The sequence below is a fragment of the Eretmochelys imbricata genome, chromosome 2 (genome assembly GCF_965152235.1).
Source record: "Eretmochelys imbricata isolate rEreImb1 chromosome 2, rEreImb1.hap1, whole genome shotgun sequence".
Classification (NCBI taxonomy): domain Eukaryota; kingdom Metazoa; phylum Chordata; order Testudines; family Cheloniidae; genus Eretmochelys; species Eretmochelys imbricata.
Window position 1 is genome coordinate 3,628,230 of NC_135573.1, and position 21,594 is coordinate 3,649,823.

The 21,594-nt window shown below is 54.5% G+C and overlaps 1 protein-coding gene across 1 annotated transcript; it reads right to left on the bottom strand.

Annotated features, from left to right (window-relative positions):
* Positions 1-2,681: 2,681 nt before the first annotated feature.
* On the bottom strand, positions 2,682-21,044 carry C2H8orf82 (chromosome 2 C8orf82 homolog). The gene is made up of 3 exons (XM_077809696.1): positions 20,866-21,044; positions 10,657-10,705; positions 2,682-4,478 (listed from the first exon to the last, which is right to left on the bottom strand). The coding sequence occupies exons 1-3, from the start codon at positions 20,989-20,991 to the stop codon at positions 4,033-4,035; spliced, it is 621 nt and encodes a 206-aa protein (XP_077665822.1). The 5' UTR covers positions 20,992-21,044; the 3' UTR covers positions 2,682-4,032.
* Between the last annotated feature and the right edge of the window lie 550 nt (positions 21,045-21,594).

Sequence of the window (21,594 nt, forward strand, 5' to 3'; positions counted from 1 at the left end):
TGCCCACTGGGTGGGCTCGTCAGCAAGCCCCCCACAATGTCGGCTGGGGTGGATTGTTCGCTGTGGCCAGAGAGTGGAGATGAAACAGCAGCCTTGAGAATGCCCGACAGAAGAGAATTAGATCACTGCAGCCGGGATGGGATGGGGAGGGTCCAGGGATGGAGCAGGGCCTTCCCGCTACCCAGCACAGCAATTCAGCTGCCTCCTCCCCAGCCATGAACCCGGCTCCTGTGGGAGTTGGTGGGTGGGGGCTGTCTGCACAGGTGACTGAAGGGCCTGCTGGCTGGAAAGCAAGGTTGGATCCCTGAACCGTGGGAAGTTTGGACCCCACAGTCCAGTGAGAACATCAAAGAAATCAGCCCACCCCAAGCCACGGCCAATCATCTGTTTATTGAGTGGCTGTCACAGATAAAACACCCAAGTGTTCCACTCAAAAAGACCCCAGCCAGGACACGGGGTGCGGGTGTCAGGTGGCAGCCGGGTGGAGCAGCCCTTTGCAGCACACAGCAATCGATTCCAATACTCCAGCTTATCCAGCCCCTCTCGGGAAGGGGGCGCTTGGACCGACTTGCGCGGGCCACACCAATGCAGCCTGGCTGGCTCATCCTCACGCACTCTGCTGGGTGACTTCTCCTCCCCCATCCTCTCCTCACTTGGGCTTTTCACTCAGAGGAATCAAAATCAAGGGACAGGCTTTGCCAAAGGCTGAGAGCATCCACCCACTCGGAGGGAGGCCTGTTCCAGAGGGGAACAGACGCGACTCATTGACGACTTGACTGCTGCCGTCCTGGTGCCAAGGGCCTAGTTCCCCCAGCGGACAGTGGAACAACGACATGGCCCAAGGACTCCAGATGGCTTGGCCCTCAGCTGGTGCTTTGCACAATGAGATCTCAGGGCACCTCACAAAGGTCGACAGCACTGGCCCAGTTTCACAATGGGGGAAATGAAGGCACCGGGCAGCAAAGGGCCACACATTCACAAGGGCCCTCTGGTTCTGGGTACTCAGCGTGAGGCATTTTTACAGGTGCTGAACACCCACCCCATCCACTGAGCTGGGGGGGCTCAGCCCCTCTAAAGTAGCAGGCTGGGGGGGGGGCCTCAACCTGGATACCAAAAAAGGAGGCACCTACAATCAGCAGACGCTTGAAAATTCCAGGTGAGGCAACTCGTGACGTTTACTCGGCAGAGAACCCGGCAGCCTGACTCCCCCGGCGAGCCGGCAGCCAAGGGGTCAGCTTAAGCAATCCCATGGAAAGGAGCAAAAGCCCCTTGTGCTCACGGATCCCAGACTGCGGTTGCTGGTCCTTCCCACCCCATTCATGCTAACTCCGGGCAATGCCCCTCTGACCCCTTGCTGCCGCCAAGCAGTAACAGAACCCGAAAACCTTCAGGCTGTCTAAAAATAGGCTCTAAGGATTGTGAGAGAGGCTTTCTGGGCCAGCTGCTGCTAACAGATGCCAGGGGCAGTGCATCCTGGCTAAGGTTAGGGTCCCGCTCAAAAGCTGTCAGGGAGCATTAAGTCTCTGAGAAAAAAGCCTTTTAAGAGGAGGTTTGAGCAGCTCAGCGACCTTGCGCGTTGATGGCTTTTGGCAAGGAACCCGACCGTGCTCTGTGCTGGGGCAGCAGAGGGTAGATTCCACCCCCGGGGCGGGCCGGCATGAGACCTCGGCCTGCTGGCATCGATCACACCCGTAAGGCAGCCAGGATCTGTGGTCTGAGTGGCACGTGGGCAGCGGGCTGGGATCCTTAGCCCCCAAACAGGAAACGCCCTGGGCCAGAGATCAACAAAAGCCCAGAGGCCGATGGGAGTTTTGCCAGCTTGAAGGATGGCAGGATTGGGCCCATTAAAAGGCATCTGGGTGGGATCGACCCAGCATTTATTTAGCGGCTGGGTTAGCGGCCCTCAGGGCAGCGCATCAAGCCCTCCCGTCAACGGGGCCAGCCAGATAAGAACGGTCTCTTGTTTACGGGCAGTACTTGGGGCTGGGGTGGAAGCCAGCAGAGGGTGGCAAGGGGCATCGCAGTCACCGTCAGCCCCAAGGGGAGGCCCAAGTCTGCAGCCTGGCACTCTGAGGCGGGGAGGGGGATCCGCAGGCCCTGGGGTCGAGTGAAGCTCGGTAGTTACCTCAGGGGGCTAGTGGGCTTGGGGTGCTGATCCCCAGTGGGCAGGTTAACGCCTTCCCAGGGGAGACCCTTCCCTTCTCACTGAGTGGCCTGGGGCTCTGGGCAGCACTGGCTAAAGATTCTCCATCACGCGGGCACCTCAGTCCTGCCCTGCCGCCCCTCCACCCCCGACCCTCACCCCGGTCCAGTGCAGCCCGGCAGCTGCAGCTCAGGGGGTCTAGTCCACACCAGGAGGGTTTGCCAGAGCAGATGATCTCTACAGGCAACCCGCCCTCGTGGGAGTGCTTCTGTCAGTCTAGCTTAACCCGGCTCCCCTCACGGAACAGACCTCGGCAAAGGGGCTTTTTGGCTGGTTTGGCCGTGCCTAGCCTGGGGCTTTTGCTAGCAGGGCTCCGGCGGCTCGGAGGGTGGGGTTTTCACACTCCAAACTGACATTGCTGGGCTGGTAGATTCCTTCAGCAGACCAGTCCTGACCCATAGTCCCCCTCCTATTCCAGCCCCACACTCAGCCCCACTGCTCTGCAGACGCCCCCAACCCCCCCCAATCCAGCCCCACACTCAGCCCCACTGCTCTGCAGGTGCCCCTAAGTCCTCATCCCCCCGGCCCCCATTCCCGAGCCTCTTGGGAGCAGAGATGGCAAACTGTGACTGCGGCTGACTGAGAATAGCTGCTGGCTGGAAACTGAGTCAGAACTGGAACCAGGTTTCTAGAGGTCCCAGGCCATGGTGTGAGTCCTCCCCACGGCCCAAGTCTCCCCAGTAGCAAGCTGCAGCTGGGGGAGCTGGGTGGGTCAGGTTATCTGCAGAGCGCAGTTATGAAACAGCAGAGAGTTTTTTAAACACTGTTATTACGGCAATTTAAGCTCCTGGTTCCCCTGACTAATCCCAGCCCTCCCCGTTCAGAGCGTGCCAGAGATAAACACGCCGGAGCCTTGCTGCGAGCACCGCTAGGCTCCCACGAGCCGTCCCACTCAGCCACCCAGGAGCTCAGAGGAGCCTGCCTAGGCAGGGATCTGTACCAGCACAAAGCACCACGGGCCCTATGGCTCAGCATGGCAAGAAGCCGCCGAGCAGGGCAATGGGGCACGGGCAGCCGGCTGGGGACACGGAGGCTAATCTTGCCAATTCTCTCCTTCCACTCCCAGCAGCCTCTCCTGCTATGGACAGGCAGGAGGGACAGGGCAGCAGATCTGTTCTTGGCGTGGTGTGTGTGTGGGGGTGGGGGTGGGGGTGGGTCAATCAGCGGGCTCTTTCCCCACAGCGCTCACCGCTTTCTGCGCTGAGGAAGGACAGACACACTGAGCAACAAGCAATGCAGCAGGCCCCGGGCCCACACTGAATTTGCAGATCCTTAAAATGGGGAGGTGGTGAGAGAGGAGAGGGGCTGAGGGAGGAGAGGGGCCCTGGGCTGTGGAGTTTGTAGGGCCACAGGTGAGCGAATCATGGATTCTGGGTCTGCCCCACCCCACGCTGCTCTCCAGGGACAGAATCCCAGCCCAGCTCCCCACGCAATGGCAAACCAGGGGCTCCGTTCATCTCCGGCTTGGCCATCTGCTTGGACCAGAGGGAACAAGAGCTTCTGCTCCCACTAAGAGGTGGCTGTCGAACGTCAGGGCCGCCCAGCCCAATCTAGAGCCTTACGTGCAGCCCTTGGGGTTCGAGGGCACCCACACCCCAGTTGGAGAAGAGGCCCATGGAGGCCCTGCAAGCAGCCAGCCCCGGGGCTGCTTGGCCCAAGGTGGCCTACGTATGGCAGGGCAGCCAGGGGTGGGCTGCAGAGAGGGGGCTGGGTGCGACCTGCTCCAGTGAGCGCCAGGGAGGTGTTCTCCTCTGGCTGTTGGGATGCACCCAGCATAGCTGCCGAGGGCCAAGCTCTGGGCCAGTCAGCCTCACCGGCGACGCCCTGGCTCAGGCACTGCTGCCCGAGCGGATCAGTTGTAGCAGCTCGTTGGTGAGGGTGCACCGCTTGCCCTGCCAGCGGAAGTGGGTGGGGGGCCCGCCGGCGCCCTGGCTGTACTCAAAGCAGGGGCTCAGCTCGAAGGCCAGGGCTGATTTCACCAGCCCCACGCCGCCGGCTTTCTGCGGGCCCGGGTGGTAGACACGCCCATTCTCAGGGAGCATCACTAGCTTCTCCGGCTCGAAGCTGACCGCCAGCCTGTCTCCGCCACCGCAGTAGGAGAGCAGCTCCTCGCCCGCCTGGCCCCGCAGCAGGTGGGTGAAGACGATGGGGCGGTCGTCGCAGCGCACGAAGTTGTGCTCTCGGCCGCAGGGGGAGAGGTAGGGGAAGGCGTCCTGGTAGCGCCCACTCCGGTTCAGCTGCAGTTGTTTGAAGAAGAAGGCGAGGAACTTCTTATCTGGGAAGCAGAGAGAAACCACGGGGGGTTCAGAGGCCAGTGAACTAGATCGATGTGCACTGCAATGCTGAAGCCTGTTTTACCCAACACGCCTCCCCCCGGCAGCGAGCACCTTCATTAGAAGCCCCATATGCCAGGCCAGCGAAAGGCACGTTCCCTGAGGGGGCTCGGGAACCTCGGCACGAGACTCACTCTGGGCTGCAATTCACGCCAAACCCAACTCAAACTGCACGCTGAGGAGGACGGAGGCCCCCAGGCCTCGCATGGGCCTGTTGACTGATCTGCTCTTGGAGATGCCCTGTTCTGATTCAGGGAGCAGCCTCCTCCCCATTGCCTGTTATTCCAATGCAGTTACAGGCCTTTAAACAATGTCTCCCTTGGAAATGAGCAAAGCTGCACCTGGTCCCTTCCATCTCCAGAGCTCTGCCAGGCTAATCAGGAGGCTGGAAATATCACTCCTGATTAATTCCGGTCTCTAAAAGGCCCCCGCATTCATCTCTCTGCTGACTGCACGCCGCGCATCTCCAGGTGTCTTCTGACAGGCTGCTCTGGGCTGTATGGGGCTAAGGAATCAGCCCTTTCTGTTACTGGCCACCTACAGCTCTCTGGACACTCTGCTTCCAGCCTTGCATAGTCGGCATGATCTTTAGAACCAAGGGGCCCCGTCAGACCTCTTTCCCCGGGTGGCTTGAACCTCCTGGGGGCACTCTCAAGTTGCACCAGGGCACTACAGAGGCCAGCCTAGCACTGACAGCTCCTCTCTTGCCAGACTCCCACTTATCCCCCTAAGTGGGCAAAGCAGGAAAGTGAAACACACAAGATCTGGTTAGTTTCATGGCTTTGCTCTGTGGCCAGGAAGCAGGAAAGAGAGAGGGACAGGAGACCCTGTTCTTTGCTCCTCCATTTCCTCCTTTCACCCCCCGCCCTGAATCCCTCTGATGGCACCCCTTTCTTCACCATATGAAATCCAAACTCCTTGGCTCTGGCTTTCAGCGTTGTCTCCTCCTCAGCCCCTCCCCCCCGTCTCCCCTTCTTCTCCCCTCTTAGGGTGACCCGACTTCCCAATGCTAGGGGCTTTGTCTTTTATATGCAACTATGCCGCCCCGCCCCTCCAAAACAGGGTCCTGATTTTTCACACTTGCCCTCTAGTCACCCTACCCACTTCTCCAGGTCTCAAGGGCCCATTTAGCCATTCCTTCCAGAGGACCTTTGTCTGTCCTCCTGTCCCACTGCCTTTGCATGGAACATCCTTCCCGAGCTCCTCTGCAGGGCCATGTCCCCTCTGCATGCCAGTCTTTGGGTCTACAGAAACTAACTGGCTGCTTATGGGAAGGCTGGGGCTGCCTGGGGAGAACCTAGCCAGCTCACGAAAAACCCCCAGTGTTAACTTGAGTGACCAAGGCCACCTTGATCACATCCCTCGCATGTTGTGCCCCTCAGCTCACGTCTTCTCCAATGGAGGTTCTTTGGGGTGGGGCCCTTTTGTCTTTGGAAAGCGCCTTGCACATGGTGAGCGCCACAGAAAATGAGCCACGCATTCATTACCAGACGAGAGGGCACCAGCATAGCCCTCCTGGCAGAGCCCCGCTCCATTTGTCACAGTCTCTCTCTCGTTTGCTTTTAAATCTATTGCCAAGATCTCACATATTCTTGAAAACCGACACAAATGATTATTTGAAAACGGGAAGCCCCATTGGTCAGTGCATGTGGGGTTGGAAATATTCCCCACAGGGTTTAAAAGCATGAGAGAGAAGAGTTCTCGAGGGTAGTCCCAGGGGTATATGAGAAGACGTATGATCCAATTGTTATTTAGGGAATGTATTACAATAGCAGCCAGAGGCCTGGACTGGACTCAAGTTGGGTTTGGGGCTGAACATATGATACATGAAGACAGTCACTTCCTCCAGGAATTTACAATCTAAAAAGGCAAGTGACGCACAGAGGGGAGGAGAGAGGACTATAGAGGTCTATGCCCAGCTCTGCCACTGAGATGCTGCGTGACCTTGGGAAAAGTCTCTTAATGGCTCCCTGGCTCAGTTAACCAACAGGGGCAAGGACACTGACTGACATTACAGGACTTCAGTTGTGTGTGTGCAGAGAGGGCTTTGGCTGGGGCAGAGCAATGAAACTCAGAGAATTACAACAGCTAAAAGCAAGGGGATGACACTGATCTGTCTAGGTTCTTCAGTACTACTGGGACAAAGGCCAGTCATGAGAGTGCCTTACAAACAGCCATTTATGTACCCTCCCCTCCTGCCCCCGTCAGGTAGGGAAGTGCAGTTACCTCCATTTTACCAATGGGGGACTGACACACAGAGAGACTAAGGGACTTGTCCAGTGACAGAGCCGCATGCCTTAGCCACCAGACCCTCCTCCCTGACGTGCCGAACAGAAGAGCTTCCTCACAGCAAGGCCTGTTGAACCGTGGAGCAGTTGCCCAAAGGAAGGAGTTTGGGACTGGGCAAAGGGCTGGTGAATGGACAGGGACTGATCTTGCACTGGTCCCTGGGGAATGGGCTAAAGGAAACCTAACAGGATGCCTGAATCCTAGGATGAGATGCAATCACCCTGTTTTCCACAGAGGTAGAAGTCACTTGCTGAAACCTACGTGCTGACTACAATGCTTCCCAAGAACTCCGGCCAGATTCCCGTCTCAACTTCCACCCCAGACATCTAGAGTCACTCCAGAGATCTACACCAGCACAACCAAGCTGACTGTAGCTCAGGGAAGCGTGTGCACAAAGGAGGGGTGACAGCAAGTCACACTGGCAGGCTGGGGACTCTCCTTTGGCGGAGGACTCTAGCTGGTCATAGTGAAGCAGCTGAGTTTGGCCAGGGAACGTTTGCCCATTACACCCCCCCCACAGCTGCCAGGCTGTTCCCATAATGAAGCCCGATGCCAGCGCTGGCCAGCTTTGTCGCTCACGGATCTTTCAAGGGGCACAAGCTCACGAGGAAAAACAAGGAGTTGTTGAGGCATCTTGTGGGTCACTACAAAAACTAATTTCCCCCTGCTGAGACTCGCACCTTCTTGTCAACTGTTTGAAATGGGCCACCTTGTTTACATTGGCCTCGTTAGCACTACAAAAGATACTTCCACCCCTTCTTCTCAACTGTTGAGAATAGCCCACTTCCACCTTAATTGAATTGGCTCATTAGCACTCACCCCCCCCTTGGTAAGGCAATGCCCATCTTTTCATATGCTGTGTATTTATACCTCCCTACTGTATTTTCCACTTCATGCATCTGATGAAGTGGGTTTTTGCCCACGAAAGCTTATGCCCAAATACAGTTGTTGGTCTAAGGTGCCACAAGGACTCGTTGTTGTTTTTGCTGATACAGACTAACACGGCTACCCCTCTGAAAGCTCACGAGATGCGTTTTCAGGTTAGCTGTATGTAACAAAGATAATGAAGTCACAGCTGCCTGTTTGCCAAGTGAATTGTGTCCTAGAGCAATCAGGCAATTCACAAATCACCTTTAAAATACTATTTAGCAGCAATGCTGCCTCTGCACCTACTGGGACAGCTAGAGCTGCTGAGAGCTTATGGAAAACCTGCAGCTCAGGGAGAAGTCATTTGGCAAAAGCAAATTACTTCCCAGTATTTATTAGTTTAGACCCTGCTGTGTGGATCCATTTTTGTTTGCTAATGGTGTCTTTTATTCCTTTGTTTCTCCTCGCCTCCTTTATCAAGCAATGTCACGGCTTTCTTCCAGAACGGTGCCAGGAAGGGGGTGGACATATTGTGGCTGATTGTTCACCCAAAATACAGCGAGGGGAAGCCAACAGTAGCCGCTTGCCCTCTACTGCCTCTTTCAATCCGGGCCGTAGAGAGAGTGAAACAGGCAGAAGGCTCAGAAGGTTTAACAGGTAGGGGAGAAGTGAACAGAAGTTGTGACTGGCAAGAGCTGAATCCCTCTGGTTGCGCAAAAGGCACTGCACTGTCTTTGCCAGGGAATTTGCTGCTGGAGAAAAACTAAATTGCAAACACTAACTGGGATGGACCGAAATGAAGCTGGAGCTCAAAGATGGTGCCAGGACTAGAGGGAAGTCCCAGATGCCGGGTAGTAAGAGGCCTAGCTGTGCCTGCAGCCAAGAGACCCTGGGCTTTGGTCGCAGTGGGACAGACCTATTCGCTCCCCCAATCTCCGTCGTGACCTGAGCAGAAGGCAGCCCAGATGAAGATTCAGCATTGCATGCTGGGACCTGTAGTCTCTGCGGCTGCAGAGCTATATTTAAAGTTGTGGGGGGCTGCAGTTTGCTCTGTTCTGCGGGGCAAGGTTTGGGACTCATGACTGCTCGTTTCCCCCGCCCCAAACCCTGATTGTTAAGAAGTGGGGAAGCTGATGTAATGGCCAGGGAACACAGCAAGGGGTAGCTGTCAGGTGGCCCATTCAGGAGAGGGACAGACCCCGCTGGCATGCTCACAACAAGCCTGGTGAGACACATTGCTAAGGGGTGGCAGGCCAAGCAGGGCCATTGGCAGGAAGCGGCTCAGGGGACTTAGGGTCTAAATCCCATTTTTCAGCTCGTGTGAAAACATCGGTGGATCTTAAAGCCCCATTTAAGGTTTAACTGGCCAGTTGTTGCAGCCTCTGACGAGGGGGTAGGGTTATGGGGGCGGTAGCAGATTAACAGGGACCTGCTAAGAGGGAACATGGCACCGTGATGTGACGGGCTTCACTGACCCAAACCCCTCTGCGCTCAGCCAGGCTACGAGGGGCGAGAACCAATATCAAAGCAACCTCCCATTGAACCCATTTAAATCACATTCTCTCCTCACCCACTGCTCCAGGCCCAGCGGGCTGCTGGTACAGGGGGGCAGGGATTTGCCTGTGGCTGACTTGCTCTAATAACACGCAGGTCCATCTGTCTCTGGTGATCAGCCAGCCGTGATTTTCAGAGCCCGATTAAGGATTACAATCGCACACGCAGCTCTTAAACACCAGCCCATGAGAAGGGGATGAGTACGGCTCCAGAGGAAGATAAAAATCCTGCAGAGGAGCTAAATGAGGGGATTTTAGAAATCATCTCCAGGCTTAGCCCTGAACGTTCCCATGGGGCTCTCACTTTCACGATCTCAGCCGGGCCGCTCCCCTTCTGTCCCTGCAAAGGGGTGTGTGACACAGCCCAGATCGCAGCAGCGAGTGTGGAGGAAGTCAGTGCAGGAGTCCTGCAGGCAGACCCCAGACTAACACCCTCCTGCGAGCAGCAAGGGAGACTGGGTTTCTGCAGTGGGACCCACGGGTGATCAGCGGTGGGGCTGGAGAACTGAGCTGAGTTAGATCCCTCACACCGCACCAGGCTGTCTCCATGCCTAGGAAGTGCAGCACAATATAGATTTACCCGTGATAGCCTGGGACACATTCACACCCGCGCAGCAGTAGTGGCCTTGGAGGGCTGCAGCCACTAGAGGGCAGCATGGTCACCCAACGAAGGGGTCTGATGGTTTCCAGCTGGCAGGGGGCAGCGGTGGCCAGAGATCCTGGGAGGACAGCATTATCTGACTACACATGCCTGCCTCTTTCCTCACCAAGTGCTCTCAGGAGCCGCTTGGCCCATTCCAAGCACTGCCTGGTGTCGGCACAGCTGTTCAACCGAGAGGCAGCTAGGGGAAGGAGCTGAGCCAGGAGGCACCGCTGGGTTCAGCACACCCCTCTCCACGCCTCCCTCGAGTCAGGAGAGAGACCTTGACCCAGAGCGGTGGGAAAGGGAGCGCACAGGGCCCTAGGGGGCTGAGTTTCATGCCTCAGCTAAAAATGGCAATTTGAATAGCATGGCATCTCCTAGCACCATGCTAGGGCAATGGGGCCAACGCTGACTCAGAGGGGAGAACACCCCCCGCCTGCTCCCTGCAGCACAGCGCCCCTGAGTGCTTCACTGGAGTCTGCACCGCCCCAGAGGGGAGAGCACCCCATAGGGTCCCATCGGATGAGTGACAATTCTGAGGAGAGAGAATTCCCTACTGATTCACTCTCTCCCCTTCCTGGGGCAGGGGAGATTTTCCTCACAGGTCTCCCATCCAAATGCTGAGCCAGCCCAATCCTGCTTAGCTTGCGAGTGCCAAGTTCACAGACGGGGGAAGAGAACTCATCCCTTCATTGGAGAGGTGACAAGGGAGAGCAGAACCGGGCATATGGCACAGGGGCCCAGTGTGCGGGGAAGGGAAGGCGTTACCTTTAAAACAGGTGATGAAGTTCTTCACTTTGGCATCGTCCAGGAAAAGCTGCAAAACAAGGCAAGAGAGGCGGACGGTGAAGATCAACCTGCCACAGCACAGCGGGGCTCCTCCAGAGGCCCGTGCCCCAGAGGCCATGGGAGACATTTCAGAGCCTTGCGTCTGCGGCTCCAGGAGTCCATGGCCCAACTATCCTACCCTATGGCATGGGCAAAGCATGGTCCGTGGAGCTCTGCGGCTGCCCTTTGATCATGATGGAGAATGGCAGGCAGAGACCTGCAGTCTCAGGATGAGGCTACAGTGGGCCCCAACACGATACAAATTAGGTGAGACCGACTGGCCCTTGCCACGTTGCCAACGTGCACCTGCGCTGGACATTGACTCTGCTTTGGAGCAGCTGCTCCATGTTGTCGCCGCATCCAGTCAATGATCCCAGCTTCCTATTTGCTCCTCTCATCCCAGTTTACACATGAACACGGTGCTGCTGAAAGCTACGTCCAGCCAGGCGCCCCCCTGCCCAGCCGCAGGGAACGAGTAACTCACTGGAGCCACAAGGAGTTTCCAGTGTCCTCTGGGGTTGTGAAGAGAACTGGGCCTCTGATGTTTTGGCCATGCAGCCGTCCCCTCCCCGGGTCTTGTTCCTACCAGTGGGCACTAACAAGCGGGCGGATTCTCAGATGTGCTGAGCACCTGCGGCTCCCACTGAAATCAGGGGTCCTCTAGACACTCGGCCTCGTTGAAAATGAGGCCATCCATCCCTGCTCCCCACAGCAGAAAGGGGCAATTCTGCAGCAGCCACAAACAGCCACAAAACCTGAATTCGCCAGGATCATTAATGTACAGAGCAGGCAGACATCTCAGCACTGCAGATGCTTCTTTAGCACTAATTACAACTCCTAATCTCTCCCGCTATGACTAATTCACCATTAATTCAGTAGGTGGTTAATGCAGAAAAAATGATCAATTGAGGCTAACGGATTAGAGAGGCACAAACAGCCCGGAGGGTTAGAAGAGGACCAGATGGAACTTCCCAAGCCCAGAAGAGACTATTTCATCGGTCTGATGCGTCCCAGGATTGAGATCTCACATGGGGCTTATTAATAAGTTTCACTTGGCTTTGAAAGCAGGCCAGCCTGCTGACCCTACAGCTAGCATGCTGCTATCCTGCCTGGGAAACCCAGCCTCGATCCCCTTTGCTCCTGGCAGTGATGCTGCATGGACGGTGCCCTCCAGCCCCTGGCAAGCAAGGGGAGTGACTGCAGTTTGCTCAGCAGCAATTTGCCTGGCTGCTTTAGGGGTGGCATTAATGGATGCTGGAAGGCCTTCCCTCAGCGCTGCAGCCACCTGCATGAATCAGAGGAGAGCAGAAGGGGGCATGGTGGGGGCAAAGGGGAGCTGCTGTTGGCTCCAAGGAGCCAGGAATTCCCCCAAACGAAACAAGGAACAGATTTCATCTGCCTCCTGGCAGAGAGGAGTCTGCTCCCCAGGGTTTGTCCACAGTTCATACACAGTGTAACTAACCCGGGCACAGGCTGCTACGGCTTGGCCTAGGAGAGTAACTCCCTTAGCTGGGAGTCCGTAGCAGGCGGCTCTCGTCACTGGAGCCGGCGGCTAGAGGGGGACAGGGTCAGAGGCGCCATGCGAGCGTATTGCAATAGCCTCTTAGCCAAGGGCCTCTCCCCACCAACCTGACCCTGCATTTGAACCAGACAGCAACCTCAGCAAAGCTACCGCCCCACCCATTACCGAGCGACGTCGCCTCCATCCTTCAGGCTGGAACGGACACAGCCTCACCGGTCCCCAGCCCCTTCCTCCTGGGGCTGGGCCACCCTTGGGTGATGGCAGGGATCAGGCTGCGCTTACAGTCACTTATTTGAGGACTTTGGCACGGTAATATCCATAGTTAGCGTTTTAGCACCACCTGGTGGCACAACTGGGGAACTGTCACTTTACGCCAACCATGCACAATCCAGACAAAAAACACCTGACAACAGCCATCCAACACAATAACAAAAGTGGAACCAACTACAACAAACTTCACAACTCACAGACCACCACTTCTGGGAGACTCCACAGCACTCCATGACACACCAGTGTCATCAGTTTATCAGGACAACCCCTAACCGGAGGTGAATTATCTGTCCTCTCCAAGGGACCGAACTTCTGCCCCATCACAGAACCTGATACCATACTAACATGTGGAGAGCTAGAAGAAATCTTTTGCCACCTCTGCCTCCCAGGATTCTTTCACAACAATGACGACACCACCCACAACTACCGTGTTCCCACCGACAATCATAGGAAAAAAGAACCCTCTGACAACACCACACAGTGGACAAAACCACACACTTGATCGTTACATTGATTGGCTGTGAAATCCTTAACACAAATCACAACCACCACAATCCCTCCACCATCAAGAGGACAGCTATACAGTCCTGAAATCCAGCCACCAGAAAACAATCAAACCAGCAGATGGAGGGGGTGCCATCGTAGTTCTCGACCATGACGACTATGTCAACGAGGCCAATTGACACTCTCAGACACCACTTACTATAAGAAACTCAAAGAAGACCCCACACCACAATTCACCAGGAATTTAAAGGATGCCATCAAATCCTTTCCCAAACAACTCCAAGAGAAACTATACAACCTCACCCCCCCATGAGACCACCCCAGGGACCTTCTACATGCCTCCCAAGGGAGCCCAGGCAGGTCCATCATATCTGGCCATCGTACTCTTACTGAAGTAAGATCAGGACTCATAGAAACCATCCTCAACGCACTCGCCACACAAAAGGCCAGCTTGCTCCAGGACACAACCAACTTCCTCCAGAAACTTTACAACATTAACTGCCTCCTTCAGAACACCATCCTTACCACCATGGATGTCACCTCCCTACACAACAACATTCCTCACAATGACGGCATGGCTGCCTTCCTCAAATATCTACAAAACAATGGACAACACTCAGGTATCCACCCCAAACATCTCCAAACTCATCCATTACACCCTCACCCATAACAATTTCACATTCAGCAACAATGGGAACAGCAATGGGTAATGGCTCCCCAATATGCCAACTTCTTCATGGGCACCTTGAGGAGGAATTTCTGGACAAATGCACCATGAAACCAATGACATACCTGAGATATATCTGGACAGATGACCTAAGCTCCCTTGTAGATTTCCACCAAAACTTCAACAACCAGCACCCATCCATTAAACTCTCTTTAGAACATTCCTGCACCGGCATCAACTTCCTGCACACCACGATCAGCTTCAGCAATGGAACCCTACAGACAACTACATACAAAACACTCACAGATCACACATCCAGTAACAACCCCAAACGCACCAAGAAATAAATCTGTTATCTACAGTCAGGCACTCAGATACCACAGAATATGCTCTGAGGAGAAAGTCCAGGATACACACATTAACATACTTAAATCTACCTTCACTAAACAAGGACACTTCACCACAGAAGTAGATCATGTCATGGAAGAGGCCACAAATGCCTCAAAAGAACCTGCTTCAATACAGAAAAGAAACTCTCTGACTTCACATCTCTAGTTGTCACGGTCATGGAGTCCCTGGGCGATGCTCTGGAACTGCTCCCCATGAAGCCAGGCAGGACTCTGGGGCAGTCGCCTTTCTGTGAGCAGCCTGTCTTCAGGACACACAGCTCACCCAGCTTCCACCTTCCTGGGTCTGACCTCAGAGCATTCAGCCTCCTCTGCCCCTCCGTGCGCTTCCCACAGCAAGTCCGCTCAGGCGGGGCTCCTGGGGAAGCCAGATGATCCTGCCCCCCAACTTCGCAGTCAGACGCGACTCTCAGCCAGCCAGTAAAACAGAAGGTTTATTAAACGACAGGAACATGGTCTAAAACAGAGCTTGTAGGTGCAGAGAACGGGACCCCTCAGCTGGGTCCATTTTGGGGGGCGGTGAGTCAGACAACCACGTCTGCCCTTCACTCCATGTCCCCAGCCAGCCTCAAACTGAAACTCCCTCCAGCCCCCTCCTCCTCTGGGCTTTGTTCCTTTCCTGGGCCAGGAGGGCACCTGATTCCTTTGTTCTCCAACCCTTTAGCTCTCACCTTGCAGGGGGGAAGGGCCCAGGCCATCAGTTACCAGGAAACAGGGTGTCGGCCATTCTCTGTGTCCAGACCCCTGCACACACCTGCCCTCTAGGGCTCTGCAATGATCATACACCCTTACCCCACCACCTAGATACTTAAGAACTGCCTAGGGGAAACTGAGGCACCCCCACACTATTCAGAGGAAACATTAAGAACAGTCCCGCTTCGTCAGTGTCACCTACCACCCCACACTAGAACCCATACAGGGTAACATTAAACAGTTATAATGCATACTTGATGGGGACCCCAACAGGAAAGAAATCTTTCCCAAACCCCCTCTTCTGGCCTTCAAACACCCACACCCAACCTTATCAAGCTCTCATTAGAAGCAAGCTCCCCATACACCAGGACCCACCAACTCAAAGTGGCACCAGACTCTGCCAGAACAGATGCAAAACCTGTTGACACCTCTTCTGCTATGACGTTCAATGCCCCCATAACACACCTTTCAAGATCCATGGGTCCTACACATGCCTATCACATGTGCTGTACCTCATCCAGTGCATTAAATCCCCCCGTAACAACTATGTTATGGCAGGAACGTCTGTGAGGGGAGGGCTCCTGCCTCATACTGAGAAAGAGGGGCCATCAGCAGGTTCTCTCAAGTGCCTATATACAAATGCACAAAGCCTTGGAAACAAGCAGGGAGAACTGGAGGTCCTGGTGATGTCAAGGAATTATGATGTGATTGGAATAACAGAGACTTGGTGGGATAACTCACATGACTGGAGTACTGTCATGGATGGTTATAAACTGTTCAGGAAGGACAGGCCAGGCAGAAAAGGTGGGGGAGTAGCACTGTATGTAAGGGAGCAGTATGACGGCTCAGAGCTCCGGTACAAAACTGCAGAAAAACCTGAGTGTCTCTGGATTAAGTTTAGAAGTGTGAGCAACAAGAGTGATGTCGTGGTGGGAGTCTGCTATAGACCACCGGACCAGGGGGATGAGGTGGATGAGGCTTTCTTCCAGCAACTCGCAGAAGCTACTAGATCGCACGCCCTGGTTCTCATGGGTGACTTTAATTTTCCTGATATCTGCTGGGAGAGCAATACAGCGGTGCACAGACAATCCAGGAAGTTTTTGGAAAGCGTAGGGGACAATTTCCTGGTGCAAGTGCTAGAGGAGCCAGCTGAGGGGGGCGCTTTTCTTGACCTGCTGCTCGCAAACAGGGAAGAATTAGTGGGGGAAGCAAAAGTAGACGGGAATCTGGGAGGCAGTGACCATGAGTTGGTTGAGTTCAGGATCCTGACACAGGGAAGAAAGGTAAGCAGCAGGATATGGACCCTGGACTTCAGGAAAGCAGACTTCGACTCTCTCAGGGAACGGATGGGTAGGATCCCCTGAGGGACTAACATGAAGGGGAAAGGAGTCCAGGAGAGCTGGCTGTATTTCAAGGAATCCCTATTGAGGTTACAGGGACAAACCATCCCGTTGTGTCGAAAGAATAGTAAATATGGCAGGCGACCAGCTTGGCTTAATGGTGAAATCCTAGCGGATCTTAAACATAAAAAAGAAGCTTACAAGAAGTGGAAGATTGGACAAATGACCAGGGAAGAGTATAAAAATATTGCTCGGGCATGTAGGAATGAAATCAGGAGGGCGAAATCACACCTGGAGTTGCAGCTAGCAAGAGATGTTAAGAGTAACAAGAAGGGTTTCTTCAGGTATGTTGGCAAAAAGAAGAAAGCCAAGGAAAGTGTGGGCCCCTTACTGAATGAGGGAGGCAACCTAGTGACAGAGGATGTGGAAAAAGCTAATGTACTCAATGCTTTCTTTGCTTCTGTCTTCACGAACAAGGTCAGCTCCCAGACTGCTGCGCTGGGCAACACAGCATGGGGAGGTGGTGGCCAGCCCTCTGTGGAGAAAGAGGTGGTTTGGGACTATTTAGAAAAGCTGGACATGCACAAGTCCATGGGGCCGGATGCGTTGCATCCGAGAGTGCTAAAGGAATTGGCGGCTGTGATTGCAGAGCCATTGGCCATGATCTTTGAAAACTCGTGGCGATCGGGGGAAGTCCCGGACGACTGGAAAAAGGCTAATGTAGTGCCAATCTTTAAAAAAGGGAAGAAGGAGGATCCTGGGAACTACAGGCCAGTCAGCCTCACCTCAGTCCCCGGAAAAATCATCGAGCAGGTCCTCAAGGAATCAGTCCTGAAGCACTTACACGAGAGGAAAGTGATCAGGAACAGTCAGCATGGATTCACCAAGGGAAAGTCATGCCTGACTAATCTAATCGCCTTCTATGATGAGATAACTGGTTCTGTGGATGAAGGGAAAGCAGTGGATGTATTGTTTCTTGACTTCAGCAAAGCTTTTGACACAGTCTCCCACAGTATTTTTGTCAGAAAGTTAAAGAAGTGTGGGCTGGATGAATGGACTATAAGGTGGGTAGAAAGTTGGCTAGATTGTCGGGCTCAACGGGTAGTGATCAATGGCTCCATGTCTAGTTGGCAGCCGGTATCAAGTGGAGTGCACCAAGGGTCAGTCCTGGGGCCGGTTTTGTTCAATATCTTCATAAATGATCTGGAGGATGGTGTGGATTGCACTCTCAGCAAATTTGCGGATGATACTAAACTAGTAGTGGTAGATACGGTGGCAGGTAGGGATAGGATACAGAGGGACCTAGACAAATTGGAGGATTGGGCCAAAAGAAATCTGATGAGGGTCAACAAGGATAAGTGCAGGGTCCTGCACTTAGGATGGAAGAATCCAATGCACCGCTACAGACTAGGGACCGAATGGCTAGGCAGCAGTTCTGCGGAAAAGGACCTGGGGGTGACAGTGGACAAGAAGCTGGATATGAGTCAACAGTGTGCCCTTGTTGCCAAGAAGGCCAATGGCATTTTGGGATGTATACGTAGGGGCATAGCCAGCAGATCGAGGGACGTGATCGTTCCCCTCTATTCGACATTGGTGAGGCCTCATCTGGAGAACTGTGTCCAGTTTTGGGCCCCACACTACAAGAAGGATGTGGATAAATTGGAAAACTTCCAGCGGAGGGCAACAAAAATGATTAGGGGTCTGGAACACATGACTTATGAGGAGAGGCTGAGGGAACCGGGATTGTTTAGTCTGCGGAAGAGAAGAATGAGGGGGGATTTGATAGCTGCTTTCAACTACCTGAGAGGTGGTTCCAAAGAGGACTAGACTATTCTCAGTGGTAGAAGATGACAGGACAAGGAGTAATGGTCTCAAGTTGCAGTGGGGGAGGTTTAGGTCGGATATTAGGAAAAACTTTTTCACTAGGAAGGTGGTGAAACACTGGAATACGTTACCTAGGGAGGTGGTAGAATCTCTATCCTTAGAAGTTTTTAAGGTCAGGCTTGACAAAGCCCTGGCTGGGATGATTTAATTGAGGATTGGTCCTGCTTTGAGCAGGGGGTTGGACTAGATGACCTCCTGAGGTCCCTTCCAACCCTGATATTCTATGATTCTATGTGGGTGAAACCAGACAATAACTATGCTCTCAAACGAATTCACAAAGGAAAAAGACAAAAGCACCGTATAAACTGTGGGTGAAGACTTTCCACAAAGCAATTGTTCTATATCTGACCTCTCAGTTCTCATCTTCGCAGGAAACCGGCACAGCACCTTCAAAAGACGAGCCTCGGAGTTAAATTCATAACTTTGCTGGACACTAAAAATCATCATCTTAATAAAGACACCAGATTTATGGCGTCTTACAACAATCAATAACCCAATAACTCCCTTTTTTTGTTCTATGACCGGAAGGGTGTTAATTGGCCACTTCACCTTGAATAGTCCCTTAGAATATTCATGAACTACTTATGTGAAACAACCTGGTCCAGCTTGTATTTAGCCGTGACCCGTTGGGTATGTCTACACGGTCATTAAAAACCCACGCTGGCCTGTCCCCGCTGACCCGTCTCCTGGGGCTCTGGCTAAGGGGCTCTTTAATCGCACATTAGATGTTCGGGCTAGGGCTGGAGCCTGGGCTCTCGGAACCTGCAAGGTGGGAAGGTCCCAGAGGCCTGCAGCCCGAGCCCAAACATCTATCAGAATTAAACAGCCCCTTAGCCCAAGTCAGCCAGCACAGGCCAGCCATGGGTGTCTAATTGCAGCGTAGGCATACCCTCTGAACACCTTTTCCAGACCTGAAGAGGTCTGTGCAGTACAAAAGCTTGAAACTCTCTCCAACAGAAGTTGATCCAACAAAACATATTACCTCCCCCTCCCCCCCCCCCCCCGTCTCTCTGATATCCTGGGACCAACACAGCTAAACACTGCACACAATCCAGACGCAGTCGCCACCTGAAGGCCAAGAACCAGAGGACAGCATAGCTGCCTACGAATTGACTGAGGGGTGGGAGTGGGGCCTAGGGACCCAACACCTGCCAGCCCTGCAAACTCCCTCCCTTCCCTCCCCACCTGGGAGCCAGACAGCAAGCTGGGTTCTTTCCACCGCTAACCTCGCATCGTCAGGGGCAGTTTTTAAGCACTGGCAGCAACAGTCTGTGGCCGGAGGATCTGGGGGTCCTGCTGATAACACGACAGGCACAATAAGCTCTAATTTGCTCCCCTGTATTTATGGCGGTGTCTGTCAAGGCAAGAGACCCGACTCAGATGCACGGCAAGGGGGGGGAAAGAGGCCATTCTTAGAGACAACGCAGCCAAGCCCTCCCCTCGAGGCAGAGCTGGAAGGAGGACACAGGGACTCTCCCTGTCTGGAGGCTGGGAGCAGCGATCTCACCTTATTGCAACTTCATTTTGTGCCCAGCTCTGCCTTGTCCCACATAATGAGACTGGACAGAATTTATTTTTTTTTAATCATTTCATCTGATAATATCCATGCTTATTACTAAACGGTTATTTTTATCAATTTACATCTTCACAGTTGTGCAAAGTTATGGATTTTAAGTATTTTATCAATTTTTATTGATGTAAATTTTCACCTTTGTGGGAAACTGTTGGGGGGGGGGGGGTCAGACAATTACTTAACGCCCGTAGATGTTGAGATTCAAATAGTTTTAAATCTTTGTAAAATGTTAAAACACAAACTGACAACATCACATGTTAAAATATACAACGTGAATAGCCTTAAATCAAACCCTGGTATGTTCTCAAGCAGGATTTCTCTTACTTTACCTATCTGTAAATGTCGGTCATGATGGATGGAAATATTTTGTGGGTTCCTGAGTGTTTGATGAAATCAACATTTACTAGGAAAAAATCAAATCCTTCCTGGCCACCCCACCTGACCCTGGTGGTCGATGCTGTTACTGCTCCATTAGTGACTAGAAATTAGCCACTGCCAACTCTCATGATTTGGCATAAAGTGAGCTGTAGCTCACGAAAGCTTATGCTCAAATAAATTGGTTAGTTTCTAAGGTGCCACAAGTACTCCTTTTCTTTTTGCGGATACAGACTAACACGACTGCTACTCTGAAACATGATAATTACTGTTTTCCTTAAAGCCCCAGCTCCTGGAGTCACGGGGATATGGGACGACTTTTTGCCACCATTCTTAAACAAAAAAGTAAGTTTCTAGGCTGGCGTGGAGATAGCTTCAAAACGTGCACCCTGAAGGCTCAACAAACAGAAGGCAAATAAAAAGAACCCCAAATCTAGTACGTTTACATCATTGCATGATTTTCGGGGAGCCCGATGCATGATTTTCGAACACTTGGGGCTGGCAACGCTGCCTGGCAGAAACGGGGGGCTGCCAGGCTCTGGCGCAGTGGGGTTTGCTGAGGCTCCCGAGCCCCACTTTCAGCTCCTGGCCCACGGGGAGAGGCGGCAGCGTCTCCCCAGGCCCCCTTCCCCCCCAGCCCCTCTCCTCTCCCCACAGCCCCCCGCTCAGTGCGCCCAGCAACCCCGGCCAGCCCCCTGGGGCCAGGCACCGCTGGGGCAGCGCTAGGCTCGGCCCCACGGCAGGGGGCTCCCCGGGATCTCCAGCCTCAGGCTCTCGGCTGGCTCCGCAGAGCCGGGTCTGCCCTGCCCCGGGGCCCCGCGGCCTCCGCTCGGCCCGCCCGGCCCCGGGGCCTCCGCTCCGCTCCGCTCCCCCGGCCCGGGGCCTCCGCTCCACTCCCCCGGCCCGGGGCGCACCTGGCCCTGGTGGTCGACGTAGTAGAAATACTCCCGGGCGCGGGGCGAGGGGCTCTGGCCCTGCGTGTAGGCGGCGGGGCCCGCGGGCCGCAGCAGGAAGCGGAGCCCGCCGCGGAGCAGCCTCATGGCCGGGGCCGGCCGCGGTTACCCTGGAGCGGCGGGTCCGGCCGCGCAGCCGCTCCCCGGCCCTGCGCTCGCGTTCCGGGCCCGGGCTCCCTCCCCGGGCCGGCCCCAATTAACCCCCCCCCCCAGCACTGGCCGGCCCCGCCCTTGCCCCCCCATTACCCCCCCAGTAATGGCTGGCCCCGCCCTTGTCCCCCCCCCGACTAACCCCCCCAGCACTGGCCGGCCTGACCCCAATTACCCCCCCAATTAACCCCCCCCCCAGCACTGGCCGGTCCAGCCCGTCTCCCTCTCCCCTAATTAACCCCCACCAGCACTGGCCAACCCGGGCCATCTCCCCCTCCCCTAATTAACCCCCCCAGCACAGGTCCTCCCCCCCCCAGCACTGGCCAGCCCGCCCCCATATTGCCCACCCCAATTAACTCCCCCCCAGCACTGGCCAGCCTGCCCCCATCTCCCCCTCCCCTAATTAACCCCCCCAGCACAGCTTCTGCCCCCCCAGCACTGGCCAGCCTGCCCCCTGTATCACCCACACCAATTAACATCCCTCCCCAGCACTGCCCAGCCTGCCCTCCGTATTGCCTACCCCAATTAACCCCCCCTCCC